General features: G+C 55.8%; 1 protein-coding gene across 1 annotated transcript in view; it reads left to right on the forward strand.

Annotated features, from left to right (window-relative positions):
• Positions 1–24,689, forward strand: part of LOC118018987 (collagen alpha-1(XIII) chain-like) — a 143,521-nt gene that overhangs the window by 60,010 nt on the left and 58,822 nt on the right. Inside the window, exons 4-10 of the mRNA XM_035017745.1 lie at positions 4,850–4,876; positions 7,668–7,703; positions 10,240–10,266; positions 12,606–12,656; positions 19,094–19,129; positions 19,962–19,988; positions 21,055–21,081. Coding sequence (XP_034873636.1) covers positions 4,850–4,876; positions 7,668–7,703; positions 10,240–10,266; positions 12,606–12,656; positions 19,094–19,129; positions 19,962–19,988; positions 21,055–21,081 — 231 coding nt within the window. The remainder of the gene's footprint in view (positions 1–4,849; positions 4,877–7,667; positions 7,704–10,239; positions 10,267–12,605; positions 12,657–19,093; positions 19,130–19,961; positions 19,989–21,054; positions 21,082–24,689) is intronic.

Below are 24,689 nucleotides of genomic sequence, written 5' to 3' on the forward strand. Positions count from 1 at the left end.
CCCTGTACTCTCCGCACAACTCTGCGGGGTCACTCCAGAATGCTGACACGGGGAAGGAGGCCTCCATTTCGCTTTCCAACCACCTCTGCACCTCTCCAGGGCAAGACAATGGCCGCCCCTGGGGCACAGCGGGTCCCAATTTCAATCTGAAAAGCTGGCTTGCCCCATTGTTAGGCCCAGCTCCTTTGTCCCCAGAGGAAGCAACTGGACTCAAAGAAGCTCCAGGTATAAGAAAGAAGAAAGATAATCTCTACTCAGTTCTGGTCCTGAAAGGTCTCTTGGCCTTTCAGGAGACAGGTCAGCATGTGGCTCTGCGTGGACGGCTCCCCAGGACCTGCTGTCCACCCTGCTGTGTGGGGGGCTCCATTCCGGCCCACTTAAGTGATCAGCAGGTGGTCGTTGCTGGTGGTGCTGGTGCTGGTGGTATTTTGATGTGAGAGATCAGTTTCAGTGGGCTAGACAGTGTGAGACAACAGATGACCGCAGGTCTGGCTCCTTCCCCTGGCGTCGCCCTAAGGCCCAGGGCGGGGCCGGGAGCCCAATCGCTTCCAAAGAACCTGAGAAGAGCCCAAGGAGACTGTCTCCCTGAAGTAATGAATCCGGAGAATAGGAGCACATCTTCTTTCAGGACAGCATTTGATACCCCAACAAAAGGCCCAGAGGTTGTTGGCGGGTTGGGCGGGTTGGGGGGGGCGGGGAGAAGCTGGGGATTGGCGTTGAAAGGGCGGAGCCCCCACACCAGATCTTTGTCAAGGTTCCCGAGATCAGCGCTATCCCTGGCCTTGCTCAGAGCCGCCATTGCATGGTCGGTCCTCTCTCCGTCTGCCCTTCGGGAGCAGCCGGCCCAATTTGCAGTCAGACCATTATTTACTATCCTGTCTGGTCCTGAAAAGGCACATTGAGCTCGTGCCGCCCATCCTGCCCAGCTCTCCGACCGCCGCTTACAGAGGGAGGAAAACCGTGTCAGTCCCCAAAAGCAGGGGGATGATTTATCATGGCAGGTTTTAGATGTCAGATCTCAATTCCTGTCATCAATCTTCCAAAATAAACTCCACCATAGGAAACTTCAACAGACCACCTGCTGGAAATGGGCTGCTTTTCAAAACCCTTCTTTCTTGACAAAGCCAAAAAGAGTCCTCACTTCCCCCACTCCTGGGAGCTCCCCCCCGCCAGACACCCGGCCCGTCCCCCCGCCACCCCCAGGCTGCGGGGCCAAGCCGCCAGTGTCAGCTCGGGATGAAGCCTCACCTGCCAGCCTCACTCCCCAGATGGTTCCCAGCCAGAGATGGTGCTGCTGCCCCTGGGGGTTATGCAGTAGGGATGGATATGGGTCTCCCTCAGTCCCTGCCCGCCTGGCCACCACCTGAGCCAGGAGTAAGGGGCAGGAGCCCAAGTAGTTTCCCGACCCGGCCTCTGTGCGTGGCCTGCACCTTCACCCTTCCCTGGCTGAAACCACAAAGAGGAAATGGGAAGCTGGCCAGGGTGGGAGTCACCTCCTAGCCCTGTTCTATCTGCTTCCTGCAAAGGAAGAATGCTGTTGAGGGAGGCAAGGGATAGAGAGATGGCGGCTGGTGGCAGTGCCTGTTGCCACCCTGAGTGTCTCTTAGGAGCCCCTCCAGTTGGAAGACCCAGGTTCCCAAGGGCATAGGATGGCCACTGCCTAGAGAACACAACCAAGGAGGATGGATTTAAGTAGCAGCAGGAAACATTTAGATGGTAGAAAAATTGTGGACACCACCACCCCACCCCTCGTGCCCATGGCAGACATTGCTAATCAATCAGGAGGCTTCTTAACAGAACGCTTTACTCAGTCGCTACCAATCCACCTGAGTCTGCACATTGGAGCTGACACCTGCGGGCCACGCCTGCTGTAGATTTCAGAGAACTTCGTAATGGGAACTGTGAAGCTGAAACAGAAGGCAGAGGGAGGTAGGGAGGCCTCTTTCTCCGGAGGAATACAGGGAAGTACATGATGTCCAGCTGCCACCCTGGCTGAAGGTGATCCTTGCTGAAATCCTAGCTAGCACTTACTGTTAGGCACTGTTGTGTTTGCATACAAGCATGGACTGTGGAGCCAGCCTGCCTGCATCCGAATCCTGGCTCTGCCACTTCTAGCTATGTCAGCTTGGGCAAGGTGCTTTACCTCTCTGGGCCTCGGTTTCCTCATCTGTAAAATGGGGTTAGTAATAGTGTCTGCCTCTTCCAGGAGTTGTGAGGAATATATATGTAATGGTATGTGTGTATGCATGTATATATATGTGTATATGTATATATATATATATATACACATATATATACACACATATATACACACACAGTGTGTGTTAGAATATATTCCCAGTTAGAATATATTAACTCATTTAAATCCTAGAGGATCCACAAAGATTCTGGTAAGCCTTTCATTTTAAAGAGGAAATGATTATTCTGTGGTTTTTATTAATTTGTTTATTTCATCTATTTCTACCCACCTTATTCTTTTTTTTTTTTTTAAAGATTTTATTTATTTATTTTAGAGACAGAGCACAAGAGGGGGGAGCGGGAGAGGGAGAAGCAGACTCCCTGCTGAGCAGGGAGCCCGATGCAGGGACTCAATCCTGGGACTCCAGGATCATGACCTGAGCCGAAGGCAGTTGCTTAACCAGCTGAGCCACCCAGGCGCCCCCTACCCACCTTATTCTAAAAAAAAACATTTTTGGGGTGATTTATAAACGAGATATGGAAACGATGGAGGAGGGTGGAGAGCCGAGGCAGAAGGATCCAGAGCTAATGACATGACAACCTCTTATGCAAGATGAGCCACTGACTGGGCTCCAAGCTTCCTGGTGGCCAGAGCAAAGAGGAAAGCAGAGTTGTTCAAGTCAGGCTGCAGGAAGGTAGGAGCACCCCTGGCGCTTGACTGAAACACAGCTCTTCCTGGTACTGAGACCCAAAGGAAGTCCCTCCCGTGTGCAGATGAGGTAGGATGAGTAGATGGTGGGTACACAGGAGTGGTAGTAATCTGTCCCTTCTGTCCCTATTTGGGGTAGACCCACTGTGTGGGGTTGGAAACCCTCAGCAGACCTGTTCCCGTCCCTGGGATGTGAAGGAGGTGGCTGCCCCATGTCTTGCCCACTCCCTGGTGGCATCAGGACCAAGCAACATAGAAGTGACAGGAAGAGGGTACTGGCTCAGTGCGAAAACTCTGGATTAAGGAGGCTATTTGGTGCCTGAGCTGTCTTTGTGGGGGCCTGGGAAAGGAGGCTGAGTTCCCAGGTTCTGAGCATCCGCCCTCAGGTTCCTTGGTCCACAAATAGGAATGAAGGACTGACCATGAGCTCAGCACTCCGCAAGGCACTGGAAACATTCATGAACAGAACAGAAAAATCCCTGACCCCGGGAGCTTACCTTTTAGTGCCATGGGGGCAAAATCAAGCAGAGTGAAGAGATGGGGACGCGTCCTGTTCCCATGAGAACCATTACCCAGCATTCCCCAAGGACTCCCTGACCTTGATTCTCTGTGGGTGAGTCACTGCACCACTGCCTCCGGGGTGTCCTCAGGAACAAGGCCCAGAGGGGGGATGACTTATGCCTGGTGCTGCCCGGGTTTGCCTGAGCAGCCCTGCAGCAGATGGGCTTGTGTTCCAGTGAGCACCCCGAGACCCTGGTCCTGCCTTGGCTTCACAGGAAGAGCAGGACGTCTGGAAGGAGAGAAAACACATCGTAGCAACGTCTCTGCAGGGAGAAACCGAGGCCCGCTCCACACACCTCCTGCCAGTGCTCTTTTCCAATAACTGTAATAGGTAGCATTTATTTAGCACTTGCTGTATGCCAGCCCCTGTGCTTCGCATACATTATCTCCTGTGATCCTAAGAGATAGCTGTCATTGTTCTCCCATTTACAAGATGAGGAAACTGAGATACAGGGAGGCCAAGCAGCTCATTAAGGTGCCAACTCGGGAGTGACAGAGCTGGGATTTGAGCACAGGCAGGCTGACTCCAGAGCCCGTGCTTATAACTAAATCCTTCCTACTGTCTCTGTCACCACCTCTCCTGGACCCCGTGCCCCAGCCCTGCCAGCGCTGCATCTCAGCTCCAGAAGCTCTTTCCAGGTGTTTCCTCCCCTTTACAAGGTGCTCCATGGTGCCCCCAAGGCACCATTTGTGCTGTTTCTCAGCCACCCTCTTGTAGCAGATCCATCTGGAAGCTGAGCGCCAGAACTAGAAAGACATGATTTTCTTAGGATTTGCTTGGTTTCGGAGCCACCCGCTCTGCATGTTGCTCGGATGGTAATTATTAGCCCTGATACACATTTTGTTGAAGGTCTTCCTCTTTCCAGTGGGATTTCCGATCCATTACATGGAGCCTTTAGTCTGTGCCCCGGATTGTGCTAGGCAGGAGTAGGAGGGTAATGGGGACAGGGCTGAAAGACCATGCTGTGGTCAGTGAAGACAGGCTCCTGGAGCAACACAGGGCCGGAAAAGAGTGGTAGAATATCGCACTGACTGAGACAGAAAGACTCAAAGAGAGGAGGTGTCGGTGAGACCCACAGCCCTGATGATCCTTGAGTCATGAGGGGCAGAGACATGGGAGGGAACATTCTTGTCTTTCTTTTCCTTGCATCTTCCCTGGGCCTGACATGGAGGAGACCCCCACTAACTGCTTTTCTAAATGAATGAATGAATGAATGAATGAATGCTAAAACTGAAAGGAAACTTAGTGATCAAGGTCCTGCCTTCAGTTTGTTCATACAATAACAGAGGCTTCTAGAGAACAGTGGCTTCAGGCCACGCGGCTGGTTGGGCAGAGTGTGGGACGCTCGGGTATTAACACCGTGACCTTCGTAAACCTCACGCTTTCCCTCTTTATTTCAGGGTCCCGCTGGAAGACCCGGCCACCCAGTAAGTAGCTTTCATTTCATCCTTCCTTTCTATCTCCCTCAGCTGCTCTCCTCGCGCCAAGGGCTGGCTAGGTTGGGTGGCTGCTTTCCTTCAGGTGTGTCTGGGTGCGAGGCCTCTCTCCAGCACCTCTAACCTACAGCCGAGGGTGAAGCTCCTGGGGAGCCCTCCTGGGGCCCCAGGCAGGCAGATGACAGCATGCAGGCCCTTCCAAGGCTGGACCTGACCTCTAGACTGAAGGCCCTCTAATGGGGGTCTGGAAGGGTGGCAGCCTAACTGGCTATCCTCTTGCATACCAGCTTAGCTTAAGACCACTGTCCCTCCTTTGTCCTGTGACCTCCGGTAAAAGGAGACGCAAAAACTTTGTTTTCCCCCCCAGTTACCATTTCTGAATGCCGGAGAGGCTGAGCCAAGTAACCATGGGGACTTTGGATTAAAAGTAGAAGTAATACCACTAGCCATCTCTTATTGAGACCCTACTACAGGCCAGGCACTATGCTCATCACTCTTCATATATTTGATTTGTTCAACAACTCAGTGAAATGGCTGTTATCATACCCATTTTATAGATGAGGAAACTGAGACTCAAGAGAGGCAAAATACCTTGTCCAATTGTCCAAGCTTCAGTGGAGCCCTGTGGGGGCCATGTTGTCACACACATTTCATACCTCTGTTTCCTATGGTCCATGCTTGACATTTGAGAACAGTCTGTAAAGTCTTCAGAGACATGGCTCTGTGGGATGTAGCCTGGGGCATAGATGCATTGAGTGCTAGATGACGGAGGGCCCAGGAATAGCTGGGGAGTCGGGTGAGATGTGGTAGCCAACTAGAGGGCCAAGGTGGGGTGTGGAGGGTGAGCCGGGGCTGGCCCCGGGCTGCCCTCCCTGCACCGAGGACCACATCCATTGGATTCCAGACCCTTCTGTGCATCCTGGTTACTCTTCTTTTAGACATGAATTACACTGTAACGTCTTGACTAATCTAGCAGCTTCTAGAATTCAAGCCCAGCAGTGATTTTCTTAATGAAATGCATGTGGGAGGGTGTTTAGCCTTGGAACTGGAAACTCTCCCAGTAAGTACCGAGCCCCAGAGCAAAGGAGGATGGGTGAATCAGTCCCATGAAATCCAAGGAGGGGAAAAATCAGATGACTGGGGAGAACGTGGGCAGACTTTGTTTTTTTCTGACAACGTCCACCTTTAAAAAGCATTTGGGGGCAATTCACAGAGCAGGGGCTGCTACACAGAGTTCCTAGTCTCTGGCCCTTCCATGCCTGTCCCTAACCTGAGCATTTTATGGCCAGGACTGCAAAGAACATTAGTTTTAAAAAAGAAACGAAGAGAAACCAAAATACACAGCCTGCAATATCATTCAGAAGCCCAGGAGTGAGCGGGCCATGGGGGTGTCTCAGCCCGCGTGCGGCAGGCCTGGTGTCCTCAGCAGGAAGGGCGGACCGCTGGCCCCCAGGTCCTCGCCCCCCTCGTGCTTCCACGTGGGGGAACCTGGGAGGGACCCGCAAAAAGAATTGCTGCAGCCAGCCCCTTTGTGAAATGCAAAACTCTGAAGCACAAACATGCTGTACAATTCACTTGCCCACAGCCGTGCTGGGCTCCCTACCTGTAGACCCCGAATACGCGACATGCTCCAGGTGCCAAGCGCTGGGAGAAGGCTTTCCCGGGGCATCATTTACTGCATCCTCCCAGCAGCCCCTTGAGAGAGACACGGGTGCTGAGGGAGGCACGGAAACAGATCCAGGCTTATCACCAATGCTGCTAACCCGGCACTCTTTTGCAAAGGGTGAGCCGTTTCCTAGAGACACCACTGACCCGTGTGTGTAAGAAGACCCTAATTGCAGAGCACTTGCTGTCCTCGGGTGCATCCACATACATCTTGAGATGCTAATTGTCCCTCAAGGCTTGTTGCCTCAGTGGGGTCAGCAGACACAGAATTGCCCCAGAAATGCCCACACCCTTCAGGGGAACCCACAAACCCAGCTCTCTCCTGCCCAGGAAGCCAGGACAAACACTGTCTGATTTTTGGCCCCCATTGCTTTCCATCCTTCTAGATTCCTAGTGTACCCCAGGCCCCACCCCAGATTTTATGATGTCTGCACACGTATTATTGCAAAAAAATATTTTCTACCAAAAAGGAGAGGAACAAAACTTACTAAGCAGATTTCCAGAGTAAGAAGATGTAACTCCTGGCTACGAAACAAAGTGGATCCTTCTGAGCGGCTGAAACTCGTAATGCGGCCGTATCTACGTGGCTCACTGTCCTTCCTGTTGGTGCTGGGGGTGGCCGAGAGGAGGGCAGGGAGAGCACTCTGTCGTAGCCTTCTCAGATGGAGAGCCTGGGGAGGAGTCGGGGGACGTGAGCACTGCGCCTCAGCTCTGGCACAGATAGACCATTCACCTGGCACATGGGGCCACCACTCTCCGGGCTCTGTGCCTTGGAGTTGAGCGGGACGAAGATATGGCACATGCTGGGTGAAGCCGAAGCTAGACTGTGATAGCAGAAGTCTAAGAGAGGAAGGGCCTTGGACCCTTCGTGAAACGCATAGGGAAACTGAGGCTCAGGCTGGGGACCAGACTCCTAGGTTAGTGCACTTTCCACAGCACCGCGCTGAGAGCAGATCGTGGTAGGGGTGGCTGCTTGCCTAACAGTCCTTGGGGGCTGAGTGGGCATCATCCCAACCGCCCATGCAAAGCAGGTCTTGGGTGCATAGCTAGGCCATGGGGTCCTTCCTACGCTGGCCTGGCTCCAGCCACATCTAATTGTTTCTGCCTCCTTCATCAGGGGGACAAAGGTGCCATTGGGATGCCTGGACGTGTGGTGAGTTGGCGCATTTGTACTTGCTTGGGTGGCCGTTGCTTGCTTCTTCATGCCGCCCTGTCCTCGAAACCATGGCAACCTCCCCAGCCCCAAGGAGGGGGTCAGACGTCTCTCTTCCTCCACCCAAGTCGGCTTCAGAGAGGGACTAGAGAGAAGAAAGGAGGAAGTTTTATTCCAATCCTTCAGATCTTACAGTAGGACTCTACTCTCCATACAGCTGCCATGGCAAAGGAAAAATCCAAGAAATGGCACTGATAAAGCTCTTTGTCGATCCCCCACCGAGGGACAGGATGAGGCCCAAGCCCCTCATGACATCAGGAGGACTCCCACCCACTCCACTGCCCCCCCCACCTCCCAAGGCTAGCAGCTCTTCTTCAGACTTCCAGCTGCTTTGCCACCACTCCCCAGCAAGAGCAGCAACAGATGGTGACAAATGCAGCCTCAAGATGCCCATGGAAGCTGCAGCGGAGCCGGCTTCCAGAGGCGCCTTCCCTAGGCAGAGACTAGAAGCTGGTGGGGGACAGGGCTGGCTCCCAGGCAGTGCCTCCAAATCCTCACCATGAGGCTAGGAGTTAGACACTGAATGTTTCCTGCTGAAAACTCAGGATGAAGAAAGGGAAACAGGAATGTTCCGCAGGGAGGGGATAGCTCAGAAATGGGAGGGCCGGCACTAGATCTCGGGGTCCCAGAGCCAGGCTGGTCCCGGGTGCCTGCTAGCCTCCAAGGGGCTAGAAAGGGCAGCTCAGGTACTGGGGGCAGCCCAAGGGGGTGATGGCCACACGCCGGCCTCACCAGCACCAAGTGAGTCTAGGACATGCCCAAGCTACTCTCCCCGTCTCCCCTCGACTCCCCTACAGCTATCAGCCTCGACCTCCCTCTGGCTCCCCAGGGCCCCCCAGCTCCCCCACGCCATCCTTCTGTGCCACTCACATGCCTTGCCTCTTGACCTCACCTCCTCACAGGTTGGCCTCAGGCCTGGGTATGGCATTCTTGCGGGAGCTTGCTTGCCTGGTGTGAGCCTGGTGCTCAGAGAGGCCTCCGAATCACAGTTAACACCCGAGAGCGCTCACTCTGCGCTGGGCATTGTGCTGAGAGCCTCACTCACATTAGCTCATTGGGTCCCAAGAGCTGCCGGAGGTAGGCACAATTTCTACCCATTGCTCAGATGAGAAAACCGAGGCTCAGATGTTAAGTGTCTTTCCCGAGGTCCTGCCTGACCCTGTCCCTCTGCCTTAGTTCTCTCACTCCAAACCCTGAGTCCCCCAGGCTGTCACTGGTCCTTTTGTGTGTGCAGCAGGGAGAATAGAGCCAGCCAGCCTTTCTCAGGGGCTCACCGTGCATGGGCCTGAAGCAGGCACGTTCTCCATCAGAGCTTTCCAGGAACCCGTCCTATTGATGAGCTTGTTGAGACTCAGTTTGCCTGGGATTGGGCGGTGGAGCTGGGGCTTGCACCCAAGCTGACTGTCAGACGCCGAGATCCTGGCTCCTAACAGGTGGGCGTCAGGACTCTATACCCTGAGTGCCGCTGCCTGCCCTCCCCCTCCTGCCCTCCTTCTTGGGCCCTTGTGGACGTGTGCGCCCAAGAAGTGTCCATCTGAGCCGAGTTCTGACCCTCAGCGGTGGGGGCAGGAGGGAAGGCCACAGGAAGCCCCCTATTTCTGTTTTCCAGCCACTTGGGGGTTTTCATGCTGCTTGTGCTATTTTCAATGTGACAATGGACCCATTTGGCTGCCCAGTAGGAGTCCTGGCCCCAGCCACCTGATAAGGACGAGGGTGGCCGGGGGGTGTGAAATGCCTGAGTTGCCCCTGTGGTTCTCACCGGAGCTGGTACCCCTGGCTTCAGTGGATTAGGGTAGATCGGAGCTGTCTCTCTGCGCATTGCTGTGGTTACAGGGGCCCTTGGTGACTGCCCAGTTTCCTCTGCATCCCAGACCCATCCTCCATCCCCCCAGATGTCTGTCCTACTGTCTGTCCTCCCGTATTCCTCTAGTCCCTCTCCCGACATCTTGCCTGGCCAGGCCTGACGGCTCCCAGCGTGTGTAGCTTGGCAAAACTTTGTGCTTGGTGCTCAGTTGGACCTTCAAACTAACTAAACTCCACTTCACAACACAGTCCTTGGACAAGTCTCCCTCATGCTCCCTCCCCACCAACCACCACCACCTCAGGTGACCCAGTGAGCTGGGGACATGGCTTCTCATGGCTTCTCAGGCAGATTTGCTGCCCTGGATGGGTTTCTCTCTCTCTCTCTCTCACACACACACATCTTGCCTCTGTTTCTCTCGGTTATCTAGAATGGCTGACTGGGGCCGGGCCCCGGGGGTAAATCTGTAGCCAACCCTGCACTGTGCTTGTTGGAGGAGGGACACCTGTCATGTGTCAACATCTATGTTTTGTTTTGTTTCTTACTTCACAGCGATTTCTTTTGTTTGGTCTTTGTGCCTTTAACACAGATTCTCACGTGTGTGCCTCTCTCTTATCCTTTCTTTTTTCTCTCCCCCTCTCTCCTCCCCACCCTGTGTTGCATGTGGCTGCCCAGGGAGTAAAGGGCCAACCAGGCGAGAAGGTGAGTCCTCACTTTGCCCTCCACCTTTCTGCCCCAGTCTCTTCCCCTTGGATTCTCGGGGTGCTTCCAGAGGCCCCCATCTCAGCCCTTCCCCCAGCACACAGGCCCCAGCACTCTGCCTTCGCAGGCTCTCCAGGCCCAGTGTCCAGGCCCCTGACTCCTGGCTAAGGGCCCAGCCTCCCTGCTGCATGGGTCTCCCCACACACCCAGGCTGCCTGTGGCCTCGCCGTCCCCCTTCCCCGAGCCGAGGGGAGCACCATCGCTGTTTGGGGCAGCTGGTTCTAGTCCCTCCCCAGCCTACTGCTGGTGCCCTCAGACATAGAAATTCTCTTCGTGCTGCCCCAGAGAGACTCCCAGGGGCCTAGAGTGAAGCCCCCTCGGAAGCCAGAAGCCCAAGAGACCATTCTGGAGCGTTAGCCCTGGTGGATCCTGAGGAATCAGAGAGCAACACATCTAACCAGTTCCCTTTACAGAGAAGGAAACTGAGGCCCAGAGCGGGGGTGTGGCTTGCTGAAGATCCCACGCCAATAATGACGAGCGGGGGCGAGAAGCCAGACCTCCCGATGCCCAGCTTAGTACTTCCTTGCCTGTACATGGCAGTGCGTGTTTCTCGAGTCTCTCCCGTCTCCAAAATAATGACAATGGCAGCAGAACACTCGCAGCTGCAATGTCCTAAGCACAAACCGCCAGGTGCCGCGGTGTTTGGCCTCTGTTCTCCCAACTAACACTGACATAGCCCTTCCAGGGAGGCTTCAATATTCTTATTTACATGAGAGCACAGAGAGGCAGCTTCACAGACCCAAGGTCACACAGCAGCAAGTGATAGAGCTGGAGAGGAGCCCCACCCTCACGGCGTCCCCTCCTAGAGCTCCACGCTGCCCAGGAGAAAGATGAAGGACACGATCGGTGCCTGAGGACAATTGCAAACACTTGCTAGCCCCCTCATGCACCGGGCATTCTTTTCAGCACTTTACAACATTATCTCACGAAACGTTCACACCCATCCTATGAGATAGGTAAGGAAACTGAGGCAGAAGGAAGTTAAGTGGCCCAAGGTGACACAGCTGGGAAGGAGCAGAGCTGGGCTTCAAACCCAAGGGCTCTGGCTGGCTCCTAGCCATTGCACTACCCTGCCTCGTGTGGTCATTACCGCTGCCGTGGTGTAAACAGTTACAAATCTGAGATCACTGCTCACCTGGGCGTGAGGCATGACAGTCACAAATACATTTAGGGCCTTTGCTTGGAAGGGTAGCCGAGCAGCCCTCAGCACCCGGTTCACAGAGGGCGGATGTGGGCTGGGAGAGGTTCTGTGACTTGCCTGGCAGAGCAAGACCTGGGAGGGAGGCCTGGGAGCCCCCCTGGTGGGAAGCAGCAGTCAGCCCTCCGCACATCAGGGCACGGTCTAGATCCTTCTGCCCGGGCATCATCTCTGACCCCCATCTGTGTCCCTGACACCTTCATCTTTCTGTCGCCCTCCCTGCCCCCAGCACCCACACGCGTGTGCCTGCGCACGCGCGCACACACACACACACGGGTGTAGATATCTGGGCAGCCCGGCCACCCTTGGATGGCACTTGGAGCTCCCAGCTCAGCAGCAGCCGCCATCCTCTCAGGACTGAGAATTCTGGCCCGACTTCACCCCTCTGTGTCACTCTCACATCAGGCCTAGGAGGTCCGAGGCAGCCCCGTCTGCAGGCTCAGGGCCGTGGGGCCCACACGGCGAGCATGGGTCTTGTCCCCACCCCTGTTCCGAGCAACTCCATCCACGGAGCAGCTGGGCTCACCTGCTGCGGGGGCGTGCGCCACATGGGCATCTGGGGGGCTGGGGCGGGGACGAAGGCCTCAGGGGCTCTGAGGCTAGGGTGGGGCTGGGGCAGATTGGAGGGCACCGAGCAGGGCCTAGAGGAGGCCTCTGCGGCCTGAGCGGCGTGGCTGTGTGCCTTCCCCTCCCTGAGCTGCCCTTGCTTATCCCTGCGCTGAATCCCTTCTTCCCTCTTCTGCCTGGGGTCCCACCCCCCTCTGTCCCTGGTCCCACATCTTATGCTACCGCTCACCTCTCTTCCGTCTTCCTTCCTCCGGCCTCCCGCTGCCCTTCTCACTCCCTCCCGGATGCTCCCTGTGCCCCCTTGTCTCCTCTCCTGTGATCCCCCACCTCCCTCCACACTGCCCTCCACCCCCCCCCGCCCCCTCTGTTCTCCCGGCCTCTGGCTGGGCAACCCCCCACCCACTCCCCTTCCCCACCTGCCGTCTCCCTTCTTTACCTCCTCCTTTGCCCACCCCTCCCCCCTCCTGTCCCTGCCCCTGTCCCTCTCCCTCTCCTCTCTCTCTCTTTCCCACAGGGGGCCCCAGGAGATTCCGGCATGTCCATCATCGGCCCCCGTGGCCCCCCTGTAAGTGGTTTTTGCTCTTCTTCAGGGTGCGGGGGCTGGGCTAGCTAATGGCAAGGGTTTGGGTGGACGGGAGCGAGTCCTGGCTGTGCCTCTGGGCCTGGCGGCCACCACCTATAATGTAGTCAACCAGGGCAGGCCTGCCTAAATATACCGAAATTATAGCTTCTCGGGAGGGTTCATGAGACCACCCTTTGGCCAGGAAGCCAGCAGCTGCAAGGTGGCCCTGCTGTTTACAGGCAGGGAGAAAGTACTCGCCCCTCCCCAGATGGGCTGCTCCAGCTTTCCAGGGGACAAGCCTTGTTTCCAGAAGCCCCTGGAGCAGGTACCCAGCATCCAGATCTGCTGCCCCAAGCACACGCTCCTGGTCTCGGCAGAGGCCTGACCCACCATTCGTCCTCAAAGGCCTCGTTCTTGGTGCCTCTACCCAGTGGCCCGGGGCTCGGAGAAATCAGAAGCTTCCCCTCCGATATGTTTCCTTAGGGACCAAAAGGGGACCTGGGTGACAATGTGGGAAGATACTGTGACTATGGGAAGGAGAGCCCAAACCACGGGGCATCAGGACAATCACCAAATGTCAGGGTAGAAAGGACCTCAGCGATGGTCTAGCACAGCCCCCTCAGAAGGGGAAACTGAGGTCCAGCAAGGGGCCAGGGGCCCACACATAGAGGCTGGGACAGGATTAGAACCCAGGACCCTTGGCACCAAGAGCTTCCCCCATAAATCAGGCCACCATCTCCATGCTCTACTGTGCACTTTTCCTGTCCTGCCTGCACAGTGAGAGGGAGAGGAAAGCAGAGGGCTAGCCTCAGACTCCCAGAGGCTAGCCCAGTGGAGGTGTGGAGTCCAGCCTGCCCATTCCCCTGCCTTCACCAGAGGGAGCCAGTGCAAGCGGGAACATCTCCTACCCATAGTCTAGGGAGCGGGCTCAGAGAGCCGATCGCTAAATCCCATCCACAGGAGGGGCTGTGCCGAGAGGGAGGAGCTGAAGCTCCGCCGTTCAGGGCTGCTTGGAGGTGGGGGACGTCTCAGGGTGGGGAGCCAAAGGGCAGAGCTGGGGAGCAGGGCTGGCAGACTGGTCGGGGGCCGAGGCTGGAGGCAGGGTTGAAAGGGTCCCGGGCTGCAGAGTCCTGGCCTCCTGGGCAAGATTCCCTCTGGCTCTGACCCCAGCGATGATGTTATGGATTGACGCATGGCACTGAAGTTTGGGCAGGCAGCATCCTAAGACCGCTACACACTGTAACTCACCTAATCCTCACAAGAAGCCCACCGGGAGGTACTATTAGCCCCTCCATTTCATGGGTGAGAAAAGCCGGGCACAGAGAGGCCGAGTGACTTGCCCAGGATCATTCACTCGACTGTGGCCACGTGGGGATTCAGGTGCTCAGCCCGGGCCGCATGGCTCAGAGTCTACACTCTGCACCCCACTGCTCAACAGACCGCCAGGCCGCGGGGTTACTGGCATCCGGGCCTCTGGGCTCATGTGGCCACTGCTCCGATGGGCCGTTAGCTTCATGAGAGGAACCGCCATGTGCATGTCCTGAGCCCAGCCGCTCCTGGCAAGGTCACCGAGAAAGGTCACCGAGAAAGCCAGTCCCCAGATTCTAACAGCCAGGACCAAGCCAGGACGGGCCTGTTGGGTGGACAGAAGAGTAACAGAATACAGGCCCTACCCCTTGGCCACCACCTCGGCCTGCCTCCCAGTCTGACCAGAGACACCATTGTGTCGATCACGGCGGTCCTCCAATACCCTTTTGGCAGTACCGTGCGAACGAGCTACCTAAAAGTTGTTGAAAAGGCCCCCTTTTGGGGGACACGCTCGGGGGAAGGGGTCTGCCTCAGCTCCCCTGGCTTCTGGCTCAGTGTGCATCATGAGGAACCGTACCTCCTGCATGGGGTTTGACTCCAATGGCAAAAAGTACTTTCTATCCAGGTAATAGTGATAAATTCCATCCCCTGGGCACCTATCCTGTCCTAGGGCCTATGCTGAGAGCCCACCTATGCCCAGGCCTCTATCGGTCCTCCCGACAAAGCTGTGGGGCAGGCCCGCCAGCCCACCTCCCAGAGAAGGAGACTGAGAGTTTCATAACTCACCTGAGGCCACTCAGCAGGTCAGTGCTAGAGCTTGGGCTGGTCCAGCTTCACCTCATTCCAAAGCCAACATTCTCGCCGCAATTCTGCCCTCCCTGTTTCAAGCTCTACCCTTTAAAAGGGCTATTTACCTTCAGGAGAAGAAACAGTTCTCCGTGTGGGTGCAGCCTTGGTGGTAGGAGAAGGTTTATGGTACCAGGAGGCTTAACGAAGCCCAGCCTCCTTCTACTTTGGACTGTGGGGGTGACCATCACCCCAGTGACTGGGGCCTCCCCCGCTGAGTCCTCACTAGAGACCACTAGAGACCAGGGCAACCACCTCAACTCCTCCCAGGAAGCCACGTAGAGCTGGTGAGCGCAGGGAGCAGGGGAAGACAAAGGGGGTGTTTGTCATTAAGGGGGAGAGGCCAAGTGGGCAAGCCTTCTGTGGCCGAGGATTATGGGGAACGATATACGGAGGAGGCACCTGCCTTGGGGTGTGGGCAGACAGAGAAGGCTTCCAAGAAGGAGGGGTAACTAAATTGTGATCAAAGAAGAGCAGAGGTTCCCAGGTTGTGAGGCTGGGGAGGAGCCCCCGCGGTTAGACGGGTTCTTATGAACTACTGGAGAAACAGGGAAAGTGCGCTGCGTAGCAAAGCCAGGCCGAGGCTAGTGAGGTGAGCAAGGGCCCAGTCGAGAAGGACCTGGACAGGGTCTTCAGGAGTCGGGACTCTATCCTGAGGGCAGTGGAGAGCCTTGGTGTGTGTTCAGCTGAGGATGGACATGCTCAGATTTGCAGTTTAAAAAGATCTATCCCTCCCTGCCCTGGCATGGAGCGCGTTTAGAAGCGGCTACAGGTGGGGGACTGGCTGGTAGGCGCTTGCAGTAATCAAGGGCTGGACTGGTGGGACCTTTGGAGGTGGAATTGACCAATTTACTGATGATAAAAGCGGGGATTGAGAAAGAAGGAGGAGTTCAAGATGACTCCACCTTTCTGACTTGAGTAACCAAGTAGATGGTGGTACCCTTCTCCAAATAGGGGAGCGGATTTTGCCGGGGAAGATGAGTTTAACCAGAACATGATGAACTTGAGATGTCCTTATAATGTCCAAAGGGAGATGTTTGGCCCCCCATTTGCTGCTGGAAGTCAGAGTTGGAGTTGGCTCACCTGGCTCACGAGAGCAGATCATGCACACCCCTCCCAACTCTGTGTTCAGTGACATTACGTTGGTAGCTTAAAATCAGCTGTGGTGGGAGGTTTATTTACACCACAGAGATTAGCAGATCCTATACAAAGCAGGGCTCTTCTCTCCCACTCTCTGTCACCTTAGCCAACGATTACACACTGACCAACACGGGGGTCTTGTTTGAAAGATAGTCAGCACTGACTTGGAGTGGGAGGCGGGCTCTGGGCAGATATGGGACTGACCCTCATTCAGGGGTCAGAGAGAAGGGAAGGGAGAGTTAGCCTTCTGTCTGTCTATGTGGCTTTACCCCACACGAATTACAGGTAGGAGTAGACATCAGGGTCCACTTCCAAAAAGCAGGGATCCACTTGGCTCCCTTTCCACCCTGGCCTTGAATTAAGGGAAGAGATTTGGGAGAGCAATGTAAAGCTTATCCCCCTTGTTCTTACATGGAAGGACATAGTATTAATGCATTATTAATCTATGAATAAATCTATAATCCATAATTTTAATATGATCCCAATCCCAGTGAATTTCTTATGGGGTTGGAGTCCAACAGAATAATATTCATTTCATTTGGAAGAAAAAAGTAAGCTTTCATAAGGATGTCAGGAAATTTCTGAAAAATAGAGTAAGGGGAGTAGGGGAGGACAGGACTGGTTGTTCTACTCGATATCCAATGTATTATAAAAACAGAGCAGTTAAATAGGACAGAATGGGAAGGCCAGAAATAAAGCCAAACGCATCTGGGAAGTTAGTCCGCGGTAAAGGTTTCATTTCACAGTAGGAAGAGGAAAATAGATTGTTTAAGAGATGATGCTGAGACAGGGGACAAGCCATTTACCAAAAGGTAAAACCAAAAAAAAAAAAAAAAAAGGTGAATCTGTACCTCACTTGTTATATCAGAATAAATACCAAATGGATAAAATACTTAGATGTAAAACATGAAACCATAAAATACGAGGACAAAGCGTGAGCAGACATTTATGAAGTCCTCACTGGGAGGTCCCCTGGAAACATGGCATAAAACCCAGGAGCCATAGAAGAAGATTGATAAGTGTGTCCACCTGAATGCAAAACTTCCATCGGGCAGGAAATACAGCATGAAAAAGACAAATGCCAAATTGGAAGGACTATTGGCGATGCACGTGACCCTCAAAGAGTTACCGACCTTGACAAAGAGCTGTCCTCGGGCCAATGGGAAACAAACAAGCGAGGGGAAATTTTTGGTAAGGAATACAAACAGGCAGTTCACGAGTAAATGACCGGCCAATAAACACTGCAAGAGAGGTCCAACTTCAGGTTATAACTGAAGAGACATAATTAAAATCCAGTTCCAGGCCTCCCCGAGTGCCTTACCCAGCCCAGCATCTCCAGGAAGTAGAGTCCCAGTTTCCATTTGGTCAGTGACAACATTCTTCCCAAAATCCCGAAAAAGCCTTGGTTAGCCCCAGATTTGGCTCTGAGTTGGGGAGATGCATCCTGCTCCCGGGCAGGCTCTGTAATTAGCAAACCATGTGCTTATCCCTACCGTGTAAACATTATCCTGAGCAGGACATGAAGATGTTTCTTGGAATCCTCTCCTCCTGACCTTTGTCCTCGGGCCTCTCAGCATTCGGAGTAGTTGAAAGTTTACACTGCGAGGTTCCAGAGGCCACATCGCAGGGTTTCCGGGTTTTCTCCTTAGTGCTATTCTTAGCATCACTTACCCTTGAGAGAGAGTAAGTGAGCCCGGGGCTCTCCGACATTTGAGTGGCATGTCCTCCCTCCTGCCCTTGGGCTGCCTGCCACAAACCCATCCTGACCCCGTAGGACACTGCAGGTCTGTCCCCACTTGACTGACGCTCCCACCCTGATGGCAGGGTCCCCGTCCCACTCAGCCGTGTCCCCCGAGCAGAGGCCTCTGGGCACTCCTGTCCGTGGCTTCCAGGAAGACCCAAGCAGCCTGGTTCCCACTTCACAGCAGATGGATGTGGAGAAATCTCCCTCCCGCCGGGGTCTGATTCGGAAACTGCCACTTGGCAGGGCCCATCGTCCATGGCTCCGAAGGCTTTATTCTGGCGCTCCTTGGTTCGGTTCAATCCAGCAAACATTGATGGATTAGTGGCAGCCACCATTTCAGCAGCCTTCACGAGTACAATCGGATGTGATTCAGTGACCCTGTGAGGTTACGCTCTTGTCCCCATGCTATAGGACCAAGGAAAGGGAAGCCTAAGGACTTAGTCACCCAGCTGAGGCTGCTGGAGGAAGGACTATAGCTCAGCCTGCCAGACTTGGAGGCCCAAGCTTGAGAGGACACTGTGGCCGCCTCAGTCAAAGGGAGACTCCCAGCTGAGGGCTGACAGTGGGAAAGATGGGGTATGTCTGGGGAAAGCAGGGGAACCGTGTGCCTGAGCGAGGAGTAGGGGAGATGGGGCAGGAGCAGGGCTAGTGAGACCGGGTCGGCTGTGAATGACACGTGAGAAGAAGGGACCACTGGCTTTGACCTCCTGCTCAGCCCTCCCCAGCCCTGGGTCTGCTCAGCCCCACGCTGCTTCTGACCTCAGCACATCTCTGTTGTCCTGAGTCTGGACCGGAGGCCACCGGGCTGTGACCGGCGGCTTCTAGTCTCCAGCCCAAACACCGACCCGAGTGGCCCTCTGCACCTGCAAGAGAATGGGCGTGAATGGGCACAAAGATTGGGGGACCCAGAGATTGCCCAACTGGGGGCGGGGCCTGCTGGGCCAGGGCAAGAGAAAAATGAGAGATCTGACCCGTGTGGCCTGAAAACACACCTTCTGAAGGTCAGCTTCTACTATCCAAGCCATCCTCATGTAAGTAGCCCTGGGCAACGACTGTATAAATAAAAAGGACTCAGAAGATCGCAGCCGGGAGTTCAGGGTACACCAGGCCGGTCCCCACTGTCCGTGCCCTCCAGCCACCTGCTCATATGTCGGGGTTCAGGGCATGGAGGACCCGAAAAGGGCTGGGCCCCTCCTTTTCCCCAGGCCCCGGAGGAGGCTTCCTCTGGTGTTCTTTCCATCTTTCTCCAGCCTCCCCGCTAGCCAGCTCACCACGGGGAGTATCTCCCCCGGAGGACCCCAGAGGAGTGGGAGGGAACCCACAGACCCTCTGAGAGCAAAGGGGACTCGGTCTAGCTTCATCCCCTCCTCACCCATCCTCACTCCTCTCCTGCTCTTTCCAGGGTCAGCCAGGCACTCGAGGTTTCCCTGGATTTCCGGTAAGTAGGGAGGGCCCAGATGAGCCATGTCCCCAGTGACCCCTGGGCCTGGCTGGGTTAAACTTCATGTGGGGCCAGCCCTCAAGCTCCTCTTGACCTTCCAACTCTGGTCAGTAAGGACCCTTTCCTGCAGCCTCTCCCAGAGAGCCACTCAGGAGAGTAGCTGACACTCAGCCCAGAGTGCAAGACAGGACAGGGACAGTCGTAGGGAAATGAAGGGACAGCAGGACAGGGACAGGCGGGGGAAGTCACAGGCTGGGTTAACCTCAGCGGGACACTGGAAGGTGGGACAGATGATGCACCTCAGGGAAGCAACCTCCGACCTGGTCTGGAGAGGAGACCCGCCTGCAGGAGGCGGTCAGGTGGCCATCTGGATGCCCGGTGACCCCTGCCCGAGGGGTCGAGGACAGGTTCTAAGAGGAGGGCAGGAAAGCAACTAGCTCTCCTTTTCCCCGGGCCTTGGTGCTAGCCCGCCCCAGGCTTCCTAGCAACACCAGGTTCACTTTCCACTCGGGGTAAGGAGGAGGAGGTAGGTCTGTGATCGCCATGGTGACTGTCATCCCTCAGGCTGTCCCTCGTGCCGGGTGCTGGCCAGGTGGCATTTCGTTCACTCCTCACAAAGACCCCTCGTGGAAGACTCTATTATCCCCATGGTAGGATAGGAAACAGGCTTAAGCTTACCCATGGTCATACAACCAGTAAGTGGTCAAGCAGACACTTGAACTCCAACTTGGAGTCCAGAACCTGTGCGCCCTTAAACCCCGCCCCGGGCCACCTCTTTGGCAGGAGACCTGTGCTGTTTGTCTTGACGCGGGGCCTCTTTCCCTTTCAGGGTCCCATTGGGCTCGATGGCAAACCGGTGAGTGGACCCTCTCGGGCTGTGAGCTCCTCTCCCTCGCTTGATCCAGGTCACTAACCCTGGGTCCTCAGTCCTTCTGCAAGACCCTTACTCGGTGGGAGAAACTCCAGAGAGAATGGATGTTCCTGGGGCGGGAAATCGTTGCCAATGTGAGGTGGAGAGGGGCCATTGGAATGAGCTGCCCCAGCCCCCAGTGGGCCTCCCCTGGGCACAAGTCCACGGCCGCCAAGCTGGGTTCTCGGCGTCTGGAGCAAGAACTACCCCTAGAAGCTGGTGTTTCTGAGGCGCCCTTCGAAGGGGCTGCGGTAGGGGGTGAGGCGGGGAGGCAGCTGGGAGGGAAGACGGGTGGAGAGCTCAAGCCGCTGACTTGAAGTGGAGCGTGGGCACTGGTCCACACCTGCTCCCCAGCATCACCAGGCAGCTGCCTGCGCCACCCTGTCTCCTCGGGTCTCCCGCCCTGGTGGACCCCCCACACACCCATGTCCACATAGAGTCTGTGTCCCCATCTGTAGCTCCTCTGTCTGTCCATTTTAATCCTTTGGGCTTGGGTCCCAGACCCAAATATTCATGGCGGAAGGGAGACCCCACCCCACTCCTCGGACGGAGTGAGCCGGGGGAGAGCTGGACCCCTCTGATGTCCTCAGAGATGACAAGGGAAGGCAACGAGTGCCAAGCCCAGCCCCACGCACTCGTCTCGCCCCGGAGCCCAGCACGCCGCTGTGAGGGCCTGGCCACCCACCTGGTCAGTTCCCCACTGCAGGCCAGAGCTGAGCACAGCGAGGTGTTTGGTGGTCTTTCCCACTCAGCCCCCAGGACCCGGCGTGCCTCCAAGCTGCCCTGGGTGTGTGCATGGGGCAGGGGCTCTTGAGGGGTTGCCAGCTGCTAAGTAAGACCCAGCAAAGGGGGATGGGCGGGTGACCACGCCTGAGCCAGTAGGTCCAGGACGGGGAGCAAGAGGACAGGTGAGGAGGAAAGACGTGTGCAAAATGAGCAGTGGGTGATGGAGGGGGCAGGGCGGGGGTTTCAGGGTGCAGTGTACCCGGCACTCACACTCTTCTCCTTCCAGGGCCACCCCGGACCCAAAGGGGAGATGGTAAGACCCCAGCTTTCCTGCCTTCCCTTGAGGGGTGGGGGGTCAGCCTGGTTGCAGCCAAGTGCCGCCCTGCAAAGGGGGCCCACAGGGACCGTCAAGTGGCTGCCCCCACGGTCACTCCCCAGCTGTATACAACGAAACCCTTAGGTCCTCACATCAACGCAGGGGGGAGAGGTGGGCTGGGGGCTTCTCTACCTGAAAAATGAGGAAAAGGAGGTCCGGAGAGGCAGGTGCTCCCAAACTGCCATGCCTTTGCCTCAGGGCTGAATGTAAACTCGGGGGTGGGGGGGTGGGGGGAGGAGCCCATCTAGCTCTTTTTCTGCAACCGGATTTCCTAGTGCTGGCCCTGCTGGGGGCTGCCCCAGGACTCCAAGTACTCCTGTCCCAGCTGGGCACAAAGCCGACTTGGAGAGTCAGACGGTTGTCCCCACCTTCCTCCCAGCCCCTTCCACATTCTGCAAGGCCTTGTAAAGGGATTTCCTGTCTCTACAGTCTCCCCCAGGCAGGCCACTCCTTCCAGAAGGGAGAACCTCCCCTTCTCCAGGGCCGCCCCCTCCAGGGGAGGGGGCCAGTTCTCCATGGAAGGGATGGGCCATTAAAAGTAGATGGGCCAGCCCCTAGCTGGGATGCTATCCAGCCTCCCCGGGTGGTCATCTCTATACTGGGAGGACCCCCCTCCTGCAGAAGGGCCTGGAATGTGCAGCATGGCAGGCTCCCCGCCTCCCTGTCCAGCCCGGCTCTGGTGCACGTCTTGCTCCAAGTGCAGGCATGAGGACACGCTCCGCTCACAACCGGGGTGCAGAGGTGGCTGACTTCGTGGATGGGAAAGGAGACCTGACCTTCGCCCCAGCTCCCCCTAAATTGCACTGGACCTTTAGCAACTCAGCACCCTCTGGACTTCAGCCTATCCAGTTAACTCAGGCCCAGCTAACATTCCTTGAGGGTTTTCTATGTGGTGGGCACGGAGCTAAGTCCTATGCGTGTCTTATCTCCTTCATCCTCAGCAGAAGCCTGTGCTCCAGGTCCTACTAGGAGCCCCTTGACACGGTGGAAACTGAAGCTCAGAGAGTCTAAGTAACTTGCCTTAAGTCACACAGCTAGGGAGCATCAGAAACAGGATCCAAGCCCAATTCTCTAATTCCTTCCCTCCACATTTTATTGCCTTTCTCCCTCCTTCTTTCCCTCTCACCTTCCCTATCTCCCCGCCTCCTGCCTTCCCTTAACACATTCTTACTGAGTATCTGCACTACGCTGGGCACTGTGCCAGGTAGCAGGGGTACAGACAGGAGTAAGCCATCCTGTAGCTCACCATCTAGCAGGGGAGCATGCAGTTAAACAATCAGACACATAATTAACAAATGACCTTGGCAGTCGTTCTATAAAAAGGCCGTGCCAGTTAGCCTGAGAAACCCCAGCATAACAGCTCCTCACCCAGGCTGAGGGTCAGAGAGGCTTTCTGAGAAAGACGTGAACTGCGGCCCGAGGGATGAGGGTTTAACTGAGAGAAAAAGGAATGGGAAAGAGCATTCTGGACATGGGAGAACAGCACGTGCAAAGGCCTGAGGCAGGCAAGTCCTTAAAATAGCCACAGAAAAAGGGCAGTGAGGCTCTGGAGGCCGTGGTGTCCGGCCAGCTTTCCTGTCCATCACGGCCAGCCCCACTGCAGGTGCATGTCCTATTGCCCCTCCCCTGTTCCAAGCATTGCTCAGCACATGTGGGAAGCCATGGAGACCAAGGCAGGAACCCTTCCATGCTGCCATTGTTCCAGAGGCATTGGGGTTTAGATGCCAGGAGTTTGGGGTGCTTCCTCCCTCAACCCCTCCCTGCCACCCTCTTTCCCTTCCAAGTGGCCTGACACTAACCGTAACACAGTCCGTGGCAACCCAGAAGTAATAAGATGGTCAACTAGGCACTGTTCTGTAATCCTCGTAACGGCTTATTATCCCCACTCTACAAAAGGGGAGATCGAGGCACAGAGGGGTTGAGTATATTGCCCAAGGCTACACAGCTTCTAAATCACAGAGCTGGGATTGAGACCCATGTGGTGGGGTCTTACCACATTCCTTTCTGCTGCCAGAGCCCTTTGTCTTGAGGGAAAGGAACCCTTTTATGGGGCACCTCCTCTGCCATCCCACTGCCCCACCCCACTGAGCCACCCATGAGTCTCCCCTGTCTGTTTGGGGGACAGAACTAACTTGGTGGGGGGAAGGGTGAGGTCATCCCAAGTCCCATGAGCCCACACCAGTGTAATAGATCCCCTGTCTGCCTCTTAGTCATCCATCAAAATCTGACAGGCCCCAGAACCATTAGGCTTCTGTTTGGCTTAGCACAGGGACCCCGCACTATTAATTCAATACACTGTCTAGTGTAATTATCTTGGCCTGCTTATCATCTGTCTGTCTCCCACTCACCTCCATCCCCAGATGGTTTCCCCTCTGCTAGGCATCCAACATGGGGGGCTAGGGCTCGCTCTCACATGCTTAGCCAGTGTCCTCACCTCAAAAGGGGATCACCCCGGCTCCACCCACCCCACAGGAGCCCCCAGAACTGAATGTAAGGTATAGACAGGATCGGGGATCCCACAAGTGCCAGGAAGGAGAGCTGGGACTCTGAAGGCACTTCTTATCCCATTGCTCAGAGCTGCCCTAAGGGTGGGAGGATGTCATTAACACCAAGCGCTCACGACAGTGCCCGGCACAGGGGAGGGGCCAAGCACCTTAGCGCACCACCTGTGACCCATCTTACGGGGGCAGCCGCTACTCAGCTAGAGCTAATTGGTGCCGTGTGTTGTTGGACCTTGAAATATTTAAGAGAAACTTGAAATCCAGATTTGTGTCGTACTCTCCTTGCTCTTAAATGTTGGCAATCCACTGAAATAAAACTGTGTGGTGTCAACGCAATACCTCTGGGGACCGCTGTTGTGCCACGGCCACCATCAGGGACATCTGGATTGGAAGCTCCAAGGTCCTACAGCCCCAAACCTTTGTGTTGCTGTCCTCAGCCGCTGGCCCTCCCCTTCTCATCCCTTGCCTCTCTTTTTCATGAGAGGGGGCGGCCCGGTCACCTGCAGGCTGCTTCCCTGCCAGATGCGGCATGTTCTGTGGGCCTTATGCTGAACACCTGGTCAGCCGGATGGGCTGCGGCGCCCCATGGATTGTCCCAAAGGCCACTTGTCCCCTCCCATGAACCTGCTGGGAATTTCCCAGTTTGTTGGTTGGTCCAGTTGACAAGTCGGGGGCAAGAGAGGCTCTTCTCCCACCCACATGAGCCCCTGCAGGAAGATCCCAAAGAGACGGGTCCAGCAGGTGGATCCTCAGGATGGTGGCTGGAGGGGACCTCAGGGCCCCAGAGGCTGAGACACTGCCTGTGACTCCAGCCAAGTCTAGAAGCCCTGCCTTCTGAGCCCCAGCTCAGTTCGGAGAGCGTGGCGGAGTGTAAACAGCTGGACTTTTGCAGTCAGTGGACCCTAGCTCTCGTCCCAGCGCCCCCCACTCACTGAGCTGCAGGGCCCCGTCTCCATCACCTCGTTTGGGAGGTGGAGCTGACGTGAGCGTCTTCTCCGTGGGCCAGTGTGGGTGTGAGTCCAGCACATCCTGAACACCAGCCTC

Source organism: Mirounga leonina, unplaced genomic scaffold (assembly GCF_011800145.1).
Source record: "Mirounga leonina isolate KUSES-001 unplaced genomic scaffold, KU_Mleo_1.0 Mir_107, whole genome shotgun sequence".
NCBI lineage: Eukaryota > Metazoa > Chordata > Mammalia > Carnivora > Phocidae > Mirounga > Mirounga leonina.